General features: G+C 36.3%; 1 protein-coding gene across 1 annotated transcript in view; it reads right to left on the bottom strand.

The window, feature by feature from the left end:
- LOC150087705 (uncharacterized) overlaps window positions 1-19,689 on the bottom strand; it is a 198,929-nt gene that overhangs the window by 75,318 nt on the left and 103,922 nt on the right. Inside the window, exon 5 of the mRNA XM_090369854.1 lies at window positions 9,446-9,554. Within this exon, the coding sequence (XP_090225980.1) occupies window positions 9,446-9,554 (109 nt within the window). The remainder of the gene's footprint in view (window positions 1-9,445; window positions 9,555-19,689) is intronic.

The raw sequence follows: 19,689 nt of genomic DNA, 5'->3' as shown, positions 1-19,689 counted from the left end.
ATACTCTTACCACACAATTTCAGCTCTGCAAAGTGCAGCATTTGGAAACTAGCACCTGTGAGGGGGAATGACTGAAGTGTTTCAGGCTTTAAATAGATGGAATTCCACTAATAACATTAGTCCACAAAGAGCAGTGTCCATTGATTACCAATCTCTGGGAGATGATAGAGAGTGGTAATCAATGGACACTGCTCTTTGTGGACTAATGTTATTAGTAGAGTTTCCCAGGGTTTGGTGCTGGGCTCATTGTTGTTTTGTGTAGTCGTCAATGATATTGATGAAGGTATATCAGGCTTAACATCCAAGTCTGCAGATGATACAAAGGTTGGCAGGGTTGTTAACGACAGTAAAGACAGTATACTACTGCAACAGGATCTAGATAAGTGGGGCAAATGGGCCGAGAAGTGGCAACTGAAGTTTAACATTGGTACATGCAAAATACTGCATATGGGTAGCAGTAACCCAAGAAAAATGTATCAACTGTGTGGTACTACACTTAGGGCGATAGAGAATGAAAAAGACCCGGGTGTAATTGTCAGTCAGATATGAAGTTTTCTTAGCAGTGCGGATGGGCTGCCAGAGCAGATCATGGAGTCTTTTCAATGATATATAGGAATTTTGCTAGCAGAAACAAGGAGGTGTTGATTATCCCATTGTACAAGGCAATTGTCAGGCCACACCTTGAGTACTGTGTACAGGTCTGGAGGCCTCATTTTAGGAAGGATGTAGAATTACTAGAATGAGTACAAAGAAGGGCAACAAGATCGGTGAGGGGGAACAAAGGGGTGCTCTTCCAAAGATAGGCTTAAGTTCTGCAAATCGCAATGCTTGGAAACTAAGCACCTGCGAGGTAATCTCATTGAGGTGTAAAGGCCTTGAACGGGTTGAGCAAGCTCAATGCTGATGGGATTCTTCCTCTTGTTCAGGTTACGAACCGAGGGGACATAGATTCAAATTGAGGAAAGACAGTTGTAGACTAGATGTGTGGAAATTTGCCTTCAGCCAGCAGGTAGTTGATTGCTGGAACATACTTCCATCTCTTGTTGTTGAAGTGGATAGCCTTAATAAATTTTAGGCTGAGCTAGACAGGCATTTAGAGTGAATGGATGGGTGAAAAGGGAGGGTTTTTTTTTGGTTGATGCTGCATAAGCTTGCTTTCTTGCATTGTATGCTTCAACTAATACTAATTGGCCAAAATAAATGATAATAGCATTCTTACTCTTTCTGAGACAACACACATAAGGAAACAAACTTAAATCGAAGAAGGATGGTGCAGGAGAGATGTGCAAAAATATGCTTAAGCGAGAGAGTAAATGATTGTTGGAACAAACTACCATTTGGTGTTGTAGAAGTAGTTTAAATAATTTCAATTTTTTTCTTTTTTTTCTTTTTTTTTTTTGGCTGATGCTATATAAGCTTGATTCTTTGCATCATTTGCCATTATTAATACTAATAATACAAAAGAATCATACTTACAAGCCCATGAAATCTGCCTGAAGAGATTTTTGTCATACTTTCCTAAGTCTTGTCACATACCACAACTATCATATTCCCTTTACCAATAATCATTTTACATCAAACTGACTAATGTTACCTTGATGTGATTCAGCGAATATTCTTGACACCTTCAGGCAGTTTGGTAGTTTCTGATGAGAAGCATGTCTTCTTTTCCCTCTGTCTCTCTTATCTCTTCTGAACACACAACGTTCACCAAAATATCATTCCAAAATGAAATTTTCATCTTTTATTTCTGAGCACTATTACTCAGTAAGCCCATCTACACCAGTGCTAGTTCACTTGATCAAAAGCTCAAATTCATTTCAATTCATTTAAAATACTCCTTGCATTAAGCTGTTTTTTACAATGAAACAAATTATAATAATTCTACAACCGGTGTATTTTATTTAAGACAGAGATGCACTTACGAAATAAATATAATGTGAGCCCCTGGTCTTTGGCCATGATGGGACAGTTGCAACTTTACTTATTTATCTATATTATATTCATCTAGTTGCAATAAAGATTTTCTCTCTCTCTATCTAAATTGTAATAAGTCAATCTTGAGACATTGTTTGTTTTAAAAGTAGTTTAGTGTCATTTGGTGGAAAAGACTACCAGTCTCTGCTTTAAAGAAGTCTTCTGTGTAGTATAAGCAAGGTCCTTGCATCTCTGTTCAAATACATTCCTTCTAACAACTAGGGTAAGCCACGGTTTATTCCTATCATTCTTGAAGCATCCCCGAAGTCTAGAATTAATCAACAAGGTTCTCAATCATATAATTTCTTCTGTTATGTCTGAGCAGAATTGCTGACAGCACAACATTTTACATTTTTACCTATCTTGTGGTGGCATTTTTAAACATAAACTTATATTCTGTGAGCAAGTCCCCAGTTTCATTTTGTTTTTATTTTCCACATTGATAATCATAAAAGAACTGTTCTACAATATCATTAATTTTTGCTCCAGTCACATATGCCCTTATCCTAATACGCCTATCCATATATATATATTACTTATTTCTCTAACAATTCAATCACTATAAGTTCATACTTCTGTGGGACCAACGTCTTCTGTTCCTGATAATCTCTCCTTGCATCCAGACATATAGGAGTAGGCATCAACATTGTGTTGGGCCCTTAAGGTACCTCTCATTTATTTTTCTCTAAGGCATTAACTCTTTTTCTTAGGTGTTCAATCTCATCCTTCAAAATGCCAAATTTTCACTTTATTTCACAAACTTTCACTTTATAATGTTGAATGAATTCCACAAAATTTGCAAATAAAACCAAGCTTACAAAGCATAAAAATTCAGGAATTGTCAAAATATAAGAATATGACCAGAAGGACTATTGGTTCCATTTGTACTGAATACATCTGAACATAACATGATTATTTTCAGTAAAAAAAAAAAAAAAAAAAAAAAAAAAAAATGTGGCCAGGATTCCACTGGATGCTTGACATCCTCCCTGCCTGGTGGCACATGTGTCGCAGTGAGAACAAATAAATGTGATAATGCAGGTTCACTGCATGCAGTCCATACAAAGTACTTGATTGACACAGACAGGATTTGACAAACTTTGAGAAAGGGATGATTGTTAAGTACTGGCTGAAAGGTGGCAGGATTATGAAAACTGCAAATCATGTGGGACTGTTCATAGGGTGCCGCAGTTAAGGTGTTTCGAGAGTGGATGGCTAGTGGACAGAGCAGCAGTTTCCAGGACAATGGTGGGTGCACACAATTCACCAATGGTTATGGTGAAAGTAGGCTATCCTGCCTTGTGCAAACAGTGGAACAGCTGATACTTTAGATATTAACCAAGGGACAACCAGTATTGTTTCCAAGACTACAAACAAATAAATCCTCCTCCTCTGTATGGGCTTGCAGAGTAGGTATCTGATCAAGGAACACGTGCTTACAACCACCCATCACCAATGATGATTGGGAACAAAAGTTGCCTTCCCCATGAATTATAATTCCTGCTGTGCTGTGTGGATGGTAGATGGAGCATAAAGCAACAAACTGTGACTGTGGAGAGGAATCACTCTGATGCCCTGGTCCAACAGAAACAAGCAGGTGATGGCAGTATTTTGGATGGGGATATTTTCCTGGGAATCTCTTGGAGCTCTCATATCCCTAGACCATACTCTGAATGCTAAAAACTATATTCATCCATTGTGGCTGATCAGGTACACCCCTTCATGGTGACTGTCTTCAGGGATAACACAGGCATGTTCCAGAAGGATAATGTACCATGCCTCGTTGCTTGCACTGTTCGAGTGTGGTTTGCCGAACACAAGTGATTTCAAGGTGCTACCTTGGTCACTGAATTTGCTGGATATGAATCCCATATAACATCTCTGGGATATGTGGTTGACATATCTGAAATTTGGGTCCTCCAACATCGACTATTGCAGATCTATCTGCAATAGTCGATTGTCGTGGAAGTTGATAGCGTAAATAAGTTTAAGGCTCAGCTGGACAGGTATTTCGAACGAACAGAGGGGTGAAGTGGAAGTGGTTATTTTTATTTATTTATGTTACTTTTTTTTTTTTTTTTTTGGCTGATGCTGCATAAGCTTGCTTTCTTGCATCAAATGCCTCTACTAATGCTAATGCTAATAATGCTAATCTACAGGATGCAATCCTGGTAATGTGGCACAACATACCTCCTGCAATGTTCAAAGGCATTACTGAGTCCATGCCTCACTATGTAGCAGCAGTAATGTTGGCAAGAGGAGGTCAAACCCACTATTAGTTATGTGGTCATAATGTTTTGACTGGAGAGGACAGTGTATATCTCTTAATTCCCCAACTGTATATTTTATTTTCTTCTCACGTCAAATTCTATGATATAACTGTGTGTCCGCGTGCATGCACTCATATATATAATACAGTAAACCCTTGCTATTCGCGGTATCTGTATTCGCAGTCGCTGATTTAATATAAAATGAAACCTAAAAAAATGTGAATTTTAAAGCGCCGTGAACATTTTCCGCTATAAAAAAACATGGGCGTGGCTAAAATTACCTTTCCCGGTCAAAACAGAGCTCAGTGGGTGGGGGGAAGAGGGGGTGACAAAATCGCAAGCGTGGATGTTTCTCACTAATCCTGGTTCAGTATGTGCTATGCGCTTGTCATGGAAGGTTTTGTCGTTTGCTTTTAATTTATATGCTTATAAATTGAATAAATTTATCAATTTATAAATTGATATGCTCACAAAAGTGATAAATCTACCGTTTTGCATTGGGACTATCCATACTGTAAGAGAATGTGTTAATTTTATTCTTTTTGCTTTTTTGGCTTCATCTCACCTCTCTTCCACTCCACTGTTATGGACAAGTATAGAAACGCAGTTCCTGATACATGGTCAGGTGTAGTCCCCTGATGAAATACCTGACCATGTATCAATATTTACCACTGATGACATCAGATTTTTGCTATCCCTGTTTTTGACTTACAGGTGACCCCTGCTTAACGCTGATAATTCATTCCCGAAAAACAGAGCGCTAAGTGAATCAGCACTAAGTGAGCGCCGCATTCTGATAATGTAACATATGTATTTGTGAATCGCTGTCTATGCCATAGGATATTTCTTAATCAGTAATAAACGGTAGTGAAAAGATGCACAAATTTCATTAAAAATATTTAATATTAAAAATTTGTACATATAAATATTCTCCATTACATACGTGTATAATTATGTGGTAAGTATCTACATTATGTATCAAAATTAAACTTAAAATGCCAATTAAAATCATGGATTTATTCATCCGATGGCCCTGGGCTGCCGAGTTTTCATAACTTTGGTTGATTTTGGGTTGTACTTTGGTCATCTTCCTAGTAAATTATAAGGGGTTTTACTTTAAAATCCCAGCAGCGTTACCACCCAACAATAAAGTCATTCGATCCTTTGCCGCTTTGAAGACTGGCATGTTTTTTTTTTTCTTCTTTGAATATAAAACTTCTTTTAGGCATTCATTTCCAAAAAAAATCCTGTTTAATATATGTTAAAAACTTGTTGAGAAGTTTAACACGACTCTTCAATAATTTTTAGAAGCTCGTTTTTGAAAGTTCTGGCTCCTTCTTGATCTGCACTTGCGGTTTCTCCCTGGATTTTAAATATATCTTACCAGCCCTTACTAGCTTTAAATAGTTCCACATTTTTTTTTTTTTTTTTTTTTTTTAAAGGTGAGCTTTCTTCAGATCATCATATAGACTAATTGCTTTTTCTTTAATAATATTTAATTTAACGGAATTGTGCATTGGATATTATCTTCAATAAAATTATTCAGAAGTGTCTCTATTTCAATTATAATAGCCGGCCTAGTTGCTTGCAGTGGAACAGCTGTCTTTCCCGCTGCAAAAATGAATTTTGTTTTTTATAATTGTTCTTACAGTTGAACCTGCCAGTCCTAAATTATTGGCACCCACCGGTATTGCACTATCTCCGGTGGGTGTGGGATTTGTGCCCATGGCACTAAAGGTAATAGTAGACCCAGGCTTGGCTGCTTGTGCCTGGGGACAGGCAGCGGCTGCCTGGGTGTTGGCTGCTCCCTGGTGGCAAGGTGGACATACACAAGCGATAAAAAGCTTGCTGAGTTTCTGCACCACCACAGACGTGCAAGGTGGAGATGGGCTAAGGCCTAGGAGCCACCCTTGATACAGGTAAAACACACACACACACACACACACACACACACACACACACACACACACACACACACACACACACACACACACACACACACACACACACACACGTGTTCATATATAATATAGTATATATATAGGTATAATGAGAATGATAATGCTAATGTATATAAAATTGTATATATATATTCTCTGTAAGTTCTTGTATATAAAATGTAAAGAATTGTGTGTACAAATAAATGGAAAAAAAAAAAAGTCCTAAATTATTGCACACATTCACTTGTCATTGAATGGAATTGATTCGCTTCAAAACGTATAATTTAATTTTCAAATTCAGTATTTTTCTTACCTTAGTAGGCTTTGTACTGTGTCCAGACATTGTTCCTTTTTAATTCTTATCCAGCATTATTAGTCTTCAAAAATGTAACTGCGTTGCATTAATTATGATACAATGTTCGAGTAAACTGCCCATTACGGACAATGTCTAACACTGTACTGAATGATGACTAGACTTCGGATAAATGCATATAATGCAAATATTACAAGCAATATACTTGAACATTTTTTAAAATGTTGATCTCGGAACTATGTAACAAGTCACCATAGTGCAATTAAATTAGCGTGAGAAACTGCTATTCATTTTCTAGCTATCGACTACATCAGATAAAACATTTTTGTTAAACATGCCAAAAATTCAATCTGTACGCTGGTAAAAGAGCTTTATAGTGAGTTGTGACAGCATTGGAGTGAGATATGGGTTATAACATAAGAACAGCATTATAGCGAACCACATTATAACGAGGGCCTGCTGTATAACTAAATTTGCCCACCCATATCTGATGACCGCTCTACCACCTTTTATTTTACTTTATTTTGTTTAATCATTTGGTATCAATCATTTTACTTTACAGCTCCATCACTTCTAATTGGCTTTGCAATTCAGCCCATGATTTTCTTAATTAATCATAACATTTAGGATATTAACATTCTTTCATCTTTCACAAACCTACTATACTTCTTTTTTCTATTATCTTTACCCTTCTAGTCCTTGGTACTTTGCGTATTATTCACCTCCATCTATGCAAATTTTATCAGACCTCTCTATTCTTCTTCTTCTTCCAGTCATACAGTTCCCTGAGGAGCTGTTGTGGCACCAACAAAATCCTCCAACTGCATCGATCATATGCTATATGAGCGGCATCGCAAAGTGTCATGCCCAAAAGTTCACTGATCCCATCCTTCCACCTAGTTGCAGGTCTTCCTTTAACAGCAGTTTTTGGAATTAGTTTTGTTATGGTCTCTGTGGCATCAGATAATGTGGTGGTATACCATTGCCGATTTTGAAAGGGGCTGGCTTTAATCATAGGAAAAGTCATCGTGCATCCCACGAGATGCTCTTGAAGAGGAAAGGTGACTACAGCAGAGCCCCACTTAGTGCAGAAGGCTGATTATAACTGGTTTTACATCTATTCTTGCATACTTATATATACTTTTGCATCCTTTACTGCTATTTTGCATGTTTTGGTGCATTGGTCATACCTTTCTTATTTATTTTTATCCATCAACTGCAACTTTGATTTTATATTACATTTAATATATATGTGCTGTTAGAATAAAAATGGGGTGAAAAGTAAATTAAGTGATAGTTGAGAGATAAAAATAAAAATAATATGACAGTTGTACCTGAGCATGCAAAGCACCAGCATAGGATACAAAAGTTTATATATATGAGATAAAACTAATGGAGGCATAAATTACACAAAATGCCAAAACTAATAGGGGAAGGATAGCTGAAATAGGAAATACTGAAGGCGGGAGAAAGAATGTGAGTATCCTATATGATATAATTTATTAAATAAAATTATACGCTGAATTGGATAGCCAATTAGAGAGAAGGGAGCTGTAAAGCAAAAATGATTAGTTTAATATATGAAGTACACTGCATTCATGGGATACCTGGTTCCTGGGCAATGCAATGCTGTCACCCACTGCTTGGCAGGTATATAGGTACACTGCATTCACGTTGATGGTAATTCAATGTCAGTATGGATAAACGTCATGAATTAACCAACTTTGAAAGAGGCATGATAGTAGGTGCCTGATGCACAGGTCACTCTATCGTGGAGGTAGTACAGAAATTGCACTATCCCCATTCGAAAGTATCATGTGTGTATTGGGAATACGTCATTTCTGAAATAAAATCTCATTGTGAGAAAGATAGTGGATGAATGTGGCCTTTCTTGAATTGTTTCAGCCAACTTGAGAGCAACAGTAGCACAAATCGCCACTGACTTCAATCAGGGAGGTTCCAGAAACGTCTCCATCAAGTGATCATTAGCCATGATAGGTTATGGGAGCTGCTGACCCACCAGGGTCCCACTGCTAATGCCACGGCACAGGACTCTACGTCTCAAATGGACAAAAGAACATCGGCACTGGACCTTAAATAATTGGAGACAAGTCTCCCGGTCTGATGAGTCCCATTTCCACTTATTTTGAGCAGACAGGAGGATGCATATCTGGCAGAAACTGCACAAAGCTATGCACCCCCCATCATGTCAACAAGGAACTGTTCAGGCAGGTGGATGGTCGGTAATGGTCTGGGCCATGTTCAGCTGGCACACATTGGGACCTCTGGTACATCTAGATAAACCTCTAAACAGTCCAAGTTATGTGACCATCCTTGCATAACATCTGCATCCCTTCATGGTATTTGTGCACCCACAGGGCAATGGACTCTTCCAGCATGATTTTATTTGATTTGATTTTAGTTTTATTGGCACAAAAACAACCAAGGTTATACTGCGCCAGGTTCCAGCATGACAATGTGCCTCCCCACAGAGCCACAGTGACTAGAACATGGTTCAAAGAGCATTCCGCAGATTTTATCACCATGGAATGGCCTCCCCGTTCACTGGACACGAACCCTGTGGAGCATCTTTGGGATGCTGTGGAAAGGTCCATTCGAGCTTTGGATCCGCAACCCAGGAATGTGACAGAATTATGGATAGTGTTGCAGCAAGCATGGATGGATGGAAACACCTATGGAACGCTTTCATGAACTAGTGGACTCAATGGCTCGCCATGTGACTACCCTTATCCAAGCGAAAGGTGGGCCTACCCATTACTAGATAGGTATCCCATGATTTCTGTCCACTCAGTGTAATAGCAAATATCAGATAAGGGTGGGATAGTTTAGTTTTAAGTCCAAAAAAAAAATAAATTAATTAATTAATTTAAAAAAAAATATATATATATATAATTTTTTTTGTTTCATAAAAAACACAAACCTACCCTTTGTAGTTTAGGCGTAAGATGCTCATGGGCCATTGTATGTGTCTGGGCACGAGGATTTCCCTCTGCCAGCAAAGCACTTACTACGACATTTTCCCTATTATGATACCTGAATAAAAGAGAAAAATACATTAAGGAAATATAACACATAAAAGTATTATATTTTGAATAAAATTAAAATTCAACTCAATATACAAGTCAATTCACATGACTCTAACTTGTATGACATAGTGAGTTTTGTCACACCATTCACAGAAAAGTGAATGGTGACAAAACTGCCCAAATCTCATGAGGAGAGGGCTACTCCTAGGCATTTTTAAGTGACTTTGAAATAGTTGGCTGCTGATGGAAGGGGCATGTACATTATAGATATTCTTTGACTTTTGGAAATTGATTGTTAACTAGAAATAAAAGGTTTAATCTGAATATTGCATAATACTTCCACAAAACTTAGTTTCAAGATCGGGATAATAAAAAAAATATATTTTCTGATAAAAATCAAGAAAAGTTCTAATTTTTAAAATTTGTAATTTTACAGTTTTGTATGTATATAACTGCTAACGATTTGTATGTAAATACCATAAATACTGTCATATCAGTAAATATGTACCAAATATGATCTGGAAATAGTATTGCTTACAAGTTGGAGTCTGCTCATGAGGCTAGTGAGAGCCAATGTGCTCAAAGCTGCTAAGGTGACTTTTTTTATTTATTGATTTGAAATTATTGTTTTTGTATAACTTATGATTTAAATTTAGTAGTAAAGTATTTTTTTGTGATTTTCTGATTAATTTGGTGCATTTATTCTTTACTCAACCTTGCAAATGCATTGAAAACCACAGCAGATACAAGAAGTTTCTACGTAATGTAGCAGTGCAATCAGTATCAGCAGAGGATTATAAACTATAAATTACAGCACTATTTATGTGTTTTAATAATTTAACTTGTCATGTAGATTGTAACATATGACAGTAATATTCATAGAGCTTTTATAATTGGTGATTTGGTATACATAGCTGGCGTGAGATTTCGATTCACATGGGTGGCAACAGATAGTTAAATTTATTATCTATTATAACTGCAGTAGAGCATCAGTTGTCCGGAAAAATTAATGCCAGACCTCTTCCAGATAGTCAAATTTTCCAGATAACTGAACGTAACATAAGATTAAATAAATTCTGTTATAATGTATTAAGGTAAAAGAAAATGATTTTAAATATCATGAAAAAAATGAATTTATTTAATTAAAAATAATAATAATTTATACATAAAAATTTCTACATTTACATATGTATGTATATTTGGATAAGTATTTTACTGCAAATTTTATGTAGAAAAAAATTTAAAGTAAATTTTAAAAAAAAATGTTCAATTGTTTTTTGCTCCGTTTGTTGTGACCATTTTTTTTTTGTTAATAAATCTCAAGTTCCTTAACTTGAGGAATATCGCATTCTTCCTGTTTTTCTGCCCATTTTAGTGCCATTTCTTTTTGTTGACATTTTACTGTAAGAAATTGGGAAAAATAAATTGCACAGTTTTGGCCTGATATTATTCTTACCGAATCTGAAGATAAACTAAACATAATATTTTTTTTTTTTTTATGAAAACCCCAAACACGAAAGGTATCAAAACCTATAGTACTTAGTACCGTGCATGGGTTGAAGGAGAAGGATGGGGGGAGGGGAGTGCTGGAAACTTTGCTCTAGAGACTAAACATGGGTTTCACCACTTCAAGCCTCCAATAAGCAAAGTGGTGGTCTTTCACCAGTTGATGAAAGTCATCTACCACCTATAGTATATGAAATGAAGAGAACAAAATATGCCACGGAAAACTGGATTCAGAGAAGCATATGACTAAACTCTATAACTCATGATTTAATAATCCAAAATTTCACCAGATATACGAAGTAAAAAAACAGAAATACTCTCATAACATAATAAACATTTGTCTAAAATACTACCATTAATAAAAAAAAGAAGAAAAATCAGCCTTTCAAATTATTCCGGATAACTGACATTCTATTGTACTTAGATTTTACAAACATAACTTTATAACTTAATACATATAACTTAAATTTGATAGGAGATAAAACTCGATACTGAAATATATATACAGGGTGTCTCAAAAATACACGGCATAACTTCAGAAATGAGTTCCTCATATGTAGACAATAAAAATATTTTATATCAACATAGTTCCGGAAATGCTTGGTTTCCGAGTTTTGAAGTCTGTCTATGACACTTAACTGTTCACATCACCTTATAGTAATTGTTCAAAATGTCCACCTTCTGCCTGAATATAGGCCTGAATACCACTGGCAGAATATTACTTGCGCAGGGTAATCTGCTGGTGACAAGGCTTGTACCCATTGCAGATGGTAAGGATACAGTTGTTCTCGCAACACTCTCCAAAGAGTCGAATGTTGAACACCAGCTGCATTCCTATTCTGCGCGTACTGATTCCAGGAGTGGCAGGCACAACATCCAAAATCTCTTCCTCTATTTCAGGAGTCGTAGATCTTGGTTGTCTTCTGTCAGCAGCACGAGGTGTAAAGGTCCCATGTTCAAAAAGGCGACAATGGATGCCCTCAAACGTTTTCCTGTCGGATATCACTCTGGGAACCTTTCGTGGTACAAACGATGAGCCTCCAGAGCACTGCCATCCGTCAAACCATACATAAAGTGCATATCCGCTTGCTCCTGATTTGAGTACATTGTCGGAATGGAAAACCACCAGATTCTGTCAGTACCTTTTGATGAAGGAAATCAGCTGCAGGAGATAAGACATTCTGGTTAATAACTCGGGAACCAAGCATTTCCGGAACTATGTTGATATCAAATATTTTTATTGTCTACATGCGAGGAACTCATTCCTGAAGTTATGCCGTGTATTTTTGAGACACCCTGTATATAGTATTATTACTGCATTGGGATATAAATCCAAATGTACAGTTTTTAAATTCTGTACACTGGGACCAACTGATGATGCATTTTTCAGAATGCATCATCAGACAGACCAACTGGTCACGGGGTTTTGTCAATGATATACAGGAATTTTGCTAGCAGGGAAAAGGAGGTGATTGTCCCTCTGTATAAGGCAATAGTCAGGCCACGCCTTGAGTACTGCATACAGGTCTGGAGGCCTCATTTTAGGAAGGATGTAAATTTGCTTGAGCATGTACAGAGAAGGGCAACAAGATTGATGAGGGGAATGAAGGGATACTCTTACCAAGAAAAGCTTAAGTTTTGCAAATTGCAGTGGCTGGAGACTAGGCACCTGCGAGGTGATCTCATTGAGGTGTATAGGGCCTTGAATGGGTTGGGCACACTGAATTCTGATGGCATTCTTCCACGTGTTCAGATTACGAACCTAAAGGAGCATAAATTCAAATTGAGGAAAGGCAAATGTTGAATAGATGTGCAGAAATTTGCCTTTAGCCAGTGGGTGATTAACTGCTGGAACAAACTTCCATCTGTCATTGTGAAGTTGATAGATTAAATAAATTTAAGGAGGAACTGGACAAACATTTAGAGGGAATGGTTGTGTGAATTTTTTTTTTTTTTTTTTGGCTGATGCTACATAAGCTCATACGCTTGCTTTCTTGCATCACATGGCATGATTACTATTACCATAGGTTTAGTGTTATAATTTTTATATTTTTAATTGTATTGAAATTGAATCAAAAAGATGCCTCAGACCAGAGCAGCAAAGCAAAAGGCTCAAGGCAGTGGCTCAGGGCATGGCCGCTGCGACCCTATGTGCCACCAGTAAGCAAAATCAAATTTGCAGCCCCAAAATATTTGGATTAGAAAATAAAATAAGTTGTAAATAATTATTAATTATTGAAAAAGAAAAGAATTACTTCAAAAGGTAAACATCAAATCTCACATATAATATAATGAAACAACAAACAAAAATAACAAAATCATTCTGAAATTCTGGATATAAACTTTAAATTCTAAATCACAGTAATCGTACAATAATAAAAATAAAATGAAAATTATACAAATTTATGTTTCCTTGCTTTAAGAGATGCAAATTTATTAATTATTTCATTTATGTTGATTTGTTCCATAAGATCATTTTCTATTGAAATTATTGCCCAGTACAGAGTCATTTGAGACATTTTTGATTAATTTTTAAAAATCCGTTCACCTGAGGTAACTGAAACTGGTAAAGTTAGACAAATTCTTAATGAAACTATTACATTTGGAAAACTATCTATAAAATCGTTTTTAAAAATATATACACTTTAAATGGAGTCATATCGTGTTTAATATAAATCTAATAACTAAATCATCGATATCAGACTCATCGTGATCAATGTTACTTAACTTAATATGTAAATCTTTGCAAGATTTAATTAATTGTCACAAGACCATTCTTTAATTCAGAAATATTATGAAACATTTTAAATATTTCTACATGTTATTTCATATCTGTAAACCTTTCAGCTAATGAGAAAATTACTATGTCCATAATTTGAAATAAAAAAATTAATTTTGAAATTTTGTTGCGGACCCTGAATAGCTTCATCTCTGCTTCGATTATGAAATCGAAATTACGCTTTTTCAATCTTTTCCTTACAGTTCTAACCTTTGAAATGAAGCTTCAATGCCAATGATAGCAGCCATATTATTAGCCAAATCGAGAATTTTTTGGACTGCTTCCTCTGTTCTATTTTCTTTAAAATATTTCATGACATTTTGTAGACATTCAAGAGATTCATATATATCAAAATCCTTTTTTTTTTTTTTTTTGGAGCATTTTACTTACCAGATTAATTTTATTAAAAATATGATGCCAAATTATAACTGAACACATATCCAGATAATAAGAAAATTAATGGAAGTCTGCAACGTCATGTACTGTATTTATTTCAAATGAATTACCATGTTTGAATACTAGTAAATGTTAACCAATCGGATGACCAGTGCAACTTCTGGCAGTTGAATAGGTTTTACGAGTACCACTAAGTTACAGAATGGTAATCCCTTTAACTCTTAATTTGTACTTAGTAGCAGCACTAATTGTCTCAATTGCCTGAAGGCCAGTGGTGCGAACTGTTAATGCATTACCAGTTAAGTCTCTTGTAATCCGTTCATTATATAGAAATTTTCTTTTCTATGGAAACTATTTTATATGTAATTACCAAGGGGAATTCAAAAAATATCGCTAAACAGAAAATTTCATTTTAAAGAAATTTGTTAAACATAGGTCCAACTTGTATATGTCAAAAAAAAATTTTGGCACCCACCTGAACTGTCGCCCATAAATGATGTTTACCTCACCTACCCACTTGTGGCAGACCTGGCTCAGGGGAGAACTGAGGGCAGGTTGTCCTCTGAATCATATTTAGCATTAATAGAGGCATATGATGCAAGAAAGCAAGCTTATGCAGCATCAGACAAAAAAAAAAAAAAAAAACCACTCCCATTTCACCTCTCCGTTCGTTCGAAATACTTGTCCAGCTGAGCCTTAAATTTATTTAGGCTATCAACTTCCACAACAAGGGATAGAAGTCTGTTCCAACAACCTACCACCCGCTGGCTAAAGGCAAATTTCCGCAGATCTATCCTACATCTGTCCTTCCTCAATTTGAATTTATGCCTTCTCAGGTGATTATTCTGAGCAAGAGGAAGAATCCCATCAGCATTGAGCATGCTCAAACCATTCAAACCTTTATACACCTCAATCAGATCACCTTGCCGGTGCCTAGTCTCCAGACACTGTAATTTGCAAAACTTAAGCCTTTCTTCGTAAGAGCAATCCTTTGTTCCATTCACTAATCTTGTTGCCCTTCTCGTACTCGTTCCAGAAGTTCGTCGTAATGTGATTTGATTGTACAGTGAACCAATTGTAAAGGGAGGGGTACATTGTATTTTTAACTATTTACATGAAACTTCGGATAATTGGGACAGCCGCTTAATAGGGCCAAAATGCACTAGTCCCGATGTGTCCCAAATAACCGGAATGGTCTATACTTTACATTTCTCGATGTTAAACTTCATTTGCCACCTCTCAGCCCATCTGCTCAACTTTTCTAGATCCTGTTGCAGCAGTGTACTGTCATTAGTGTCATTAACAACCTGCCAACCTTCGTATCGTCTGCAACTTGGACATTAAGCTTGATATACCATCATCAATATCATTTATAAATACAGAAAACAACAATGGACCCAACACTGAACCCCGAGGGACTCCACTAATAACATTAGTCCACGAAGAGCAGTGTCCATTGATTACCACTCTCTGTCTTCTCCCCCTCAACCATCCCTTTATTCGTAGCAGCAATTTGCCTCCAATGCCACACTGCTCCAATTTGTGCAGCAGTCTTCCATGTGCAACAGTATCAAAGGCCTTTCTAAGATCCAAATATATGATATCAAAGTTATTCTTTGCATCCAGTTCCTTTGTGACTACATCATAATATCCAATCAAATTTGTCAGACAAAACTTCCCCTTAACAAACCCATGCTGTGTCTGAGCTATAACTGAAGTCTTGTCTAGATGATCCTGCAATGCTTCTTTAACCAGTGTCTCCATTAATTTGCCTGGAACAGAAGTTAAATTAACAGGTCTCCCTTTGATAACCTGTGTCTTCCTTTGTGAATTGGGGTCACATTTGCACATCTCCAGTCTATGGGTACCTCCCCTGAGTCCAAGGAAGCTCTCATAATTATGGCTAAGGGTTTGCTTACTTCCTTTGCCACCTCCTTTAATATAACTGGATAGATTCCATCCACTCCAGGTGCCTTTCTCAGGTGCCAATCTTCAATGAAGGTGAAGATCATGCTTATCATATTTTTTGACTCAAAGGGCATTATTCATTATGAATCTGTCTCATATGATCAAACAAGGAACCAGGAATACTACAAAAGAGTTCTGTGGTGAATGTGTAATGCTTAATGGAGAAAATGGCTAGAAAAGTGGCCATTAGGGAATTGGCACTTATAATTATGACAATGCCACTGCACACTTGGTGCTTTATATTCTAGAATTTCTTGTGAAGAACTCCATCACTGTGGTCTCCCACATACTGTACTCAGGTGTGGAAATTTTCTCCCTATGATCTTTTTTCCCCAAGCTTAAAGTCCCCCTGAAAGGTCACAAATTTGCAATGACTGAGGAAGTTATTCAGAATGCAACACTGGAACTATTAGTAATTCCAGAAAAAAAAAAAAAATAATAATAATAATAAAAATAGACTAATTCAGAGAATATCCATTCCAATAGCTGATAAGTCTCATTAAATCCAAAATATTATCCCCTCCCAGACTTTTTGATTATATCTTTTTGATTATATTTGATTACGCACTTATTCTAATGCTTCTGCAAATTCTGGAAGCATCCTGATAGGCTTCTTTTTGAATTATTAATAGTTCCTGTGTCATATTCTCAATAATTTCCTCAATCATTATAAATCTGTGAACTTTCATAGGAGACTTTAAGCTGGGGAACCATAATAATCACAGGGGTGCTAAATCTGTGCTAAAAGTAAAGCAGATTGTAATTACAGTAAGAGTGCCTTTTGAGAAATTCTTGAATGGAAGATACTGAAAATGAATAATATAATGTCATAATGCAAGTCTCAATTCCCTAAAGCTCACTTTTATGGCTGTTTTCTTCAAACATCATCAGATAACTGTTTTCTAGTATTCTGGGTTTACTCCTTGACCACGAGAATAAATTCATAATAATTAATGTCCTGCCAGTCAAAATATACAAAAAGCATGATCTTCGCATTTGATTTGATCTTGCTTTTTTTGGGCCTGGAAAAAGAGGCTTTCACTGAGAAGAATGAGTCTTTGTTTCCAGGTTATAGTACATCCATGATTTATCACTATTGGATCTTCATCTGTAAGCTGACAAAGATCTTGACAAGCAAGAACTCACCACTCTCTTTGTGATCACTGCTGAAGATGTGAGGCACTAACTTGGCCGAAACATGCTGCATTCCCAAAACTTGTGTTAAAATTGACTGATATCAATTTCTCTTGCAACTTTGCGGATAGTTAAAAGTCAATCCTCCTGATCAGATCGGATCAGAGCAAGGATCATCTTCAAAATACAAGCAGCCCTCTTTAAGCTTCTTGAACTACTGAAAACTCTTTCAATGACACACAGCATCCTCTCTAAAAACTGTTTTTATCATTTTGTTCTGTTGCACATTTCCCTAATTTTAAATAAAATTTTATGCAAATCTGCTGCTCAGTAAAATCACACATTTAAAAATGTAATGAAACAAATAACACACCTTCTATTCAACACATCCTGATTTAGAGTGACTGCTGATAAACAGGTGATTCATGTGTCAGTAATTCTGAATTAGTCGAACTGCCAAACATATTATGACAAGCTGAAACTTGCTACAAAGCCGCAATTTCAAGATTCAGACTCAGTCCTCATACTTTCTTACATAGTTTCTCAGTCTTCATACATATGGATTGTTTTGAAACTCCACAAGTGTGTATTACTATGTACTCCACCATCTACTGAATGTGTTTAGTAGTAACAGAACTTCATTATTATTTTAATAATAGAAAGGCCTTGAAAATCAGAGTATACATGCTGCCCACTTGATATCACTTTACTCGTGACACTCAGACAATGTGGGCTTATGCAAACCAAAGCTGAAAGAATTCCCTGAAATTTGGACCTAGAAACTGATGATATTGAACCAAGTGACACAGAAACGGTAGAGTATCTTGATTTCAAATAATACCACTCTGTATGTTTTTGATGTTTATAAACTAATAGCTGTTTTTAACTCAGTTTTTTCTGCTTATTTCAGAAATGTTACTTGTTTTTTCTATCATATACACAAATCACTTAAGTTGATGTCACAAGTTGCATTACTGAATGTATTAAGTTAGGAGTAAATGCTGAGAATTTGTAAACTAAATCTTCACATGTCAGCAACATTACCTCAGTCATTTGTTTCTGGATCTTGAGAGCTCCATGCGGCAGTGCTTATCAGTGTGAGCTCAGTTTATTTTTGAAGTTATTGTGTCAAGCTTGTGCTAAAAAAGTTAGTAAAATGTCTTCGCACAAGTGTTGAACAATTCAAACTTATTTTATTGTATTTATGAAAGTTACGTAGTCCTCAGGCAAAGAAAAGATAGTACAGAATTTGTAAAAAAATGTGTATTTTGCTTATTTTGGAGTGAAACATGGTGACCAAGATAAACAATACAATGGGCTCCACATAAAGTTTGCTGAACCTGTGTTGAAGCATTGAGATTGGAAAAAAATGGCAAAAAAGAAGGTTATATCATTTGCAATTTCAATGATTTGGTGGGAGCCTACAAATTACTGTGATGGCTGTTACTTTTGCTTCGTTAATGTAGAGGGATACAATGCAAAGCATAAGAAGGGCATTGTTTATCCTAATATTCCATCTGCCATAAGACCATATCCTAATATTCCATCTGCCATAAGACCATATCCTAATATTCCATCTGCCATAAGACCATATCCTAATATTCCATCTGCCATAAATAATCTACCAATTCAATGTCCTACACTTATATTGGAGAATGTAGCAGCAGGAGTGCTGAAAGTGAAGCTTCTGAAGATGAAACTGAAGTCTACATGGTTGGAGACATTGAGTTCAGCCCTCAATTGTTTGTTGCGGGCTGGACCCAGATTGTTTATACAGCATGAACTGAATGATCTGATAAGAGATTTAAATTTACCAGAGGAATTTGCAGAACTCCTTGTTTCTAGACTTAAGTCAAAACTTTTCCTAGCACATGGGATATTTTCCTCATGGTACAGATACAGAGAATAACAATCCCTATCTTTCTCAGGAAGACTTTTTTTTGCAGTAATATAAATGACTTAATGAACTATTTAGTAATTAGTTACAATCCTATAGAGTGGAGACTTTTTATTGACTCATCAAAGAGGAGTCTCAAAGGTGTGTTGCTCCACAATGGAAATAAATATGGGTCAATTCCAGTAGCTCACTCTGTGTATTTGAAAGAAACATATGAGAACTTGAAGTTGACAAATATTAAGTATGAAGAACATGGTTGGTTTGTCTGTGCTGACTTTAAAGTGATATGCATGTTACTTGGACAGCATCTGGCTAAACAAAAAATGCCTTGCTTTTTGTGTGAGGGGACAGTTAGCATTAGCATTAATTGAGGCATATGATGCAAGAAAGCAAGCTTACAGCATCAGCCAAAAAACCCCCCCTTCCCATTTCACCTATCCAGACACTCCAAATGTTTGTCTA

Source organism: Mastigoproctus giganteus, chromosome 3 (assembly GCF_048544385.1).
Source record: "Mastigoproctus giganteus isolate SK-2022 chromosome 3, ASM4854438v1, whole genome shotgun sequence".
NCBI lineage: Eukaryota > Metazoa > Arthropoda > Arachnida > Uropygi > Thelyphonidae > Mastigoproctus > Mastigoproctus giganteus.
The sequence above is the reverse complement of the archived record's forward strand: the minus strand, read 5'-3'. Positions and strand labels throughout refer to the sequence as shown.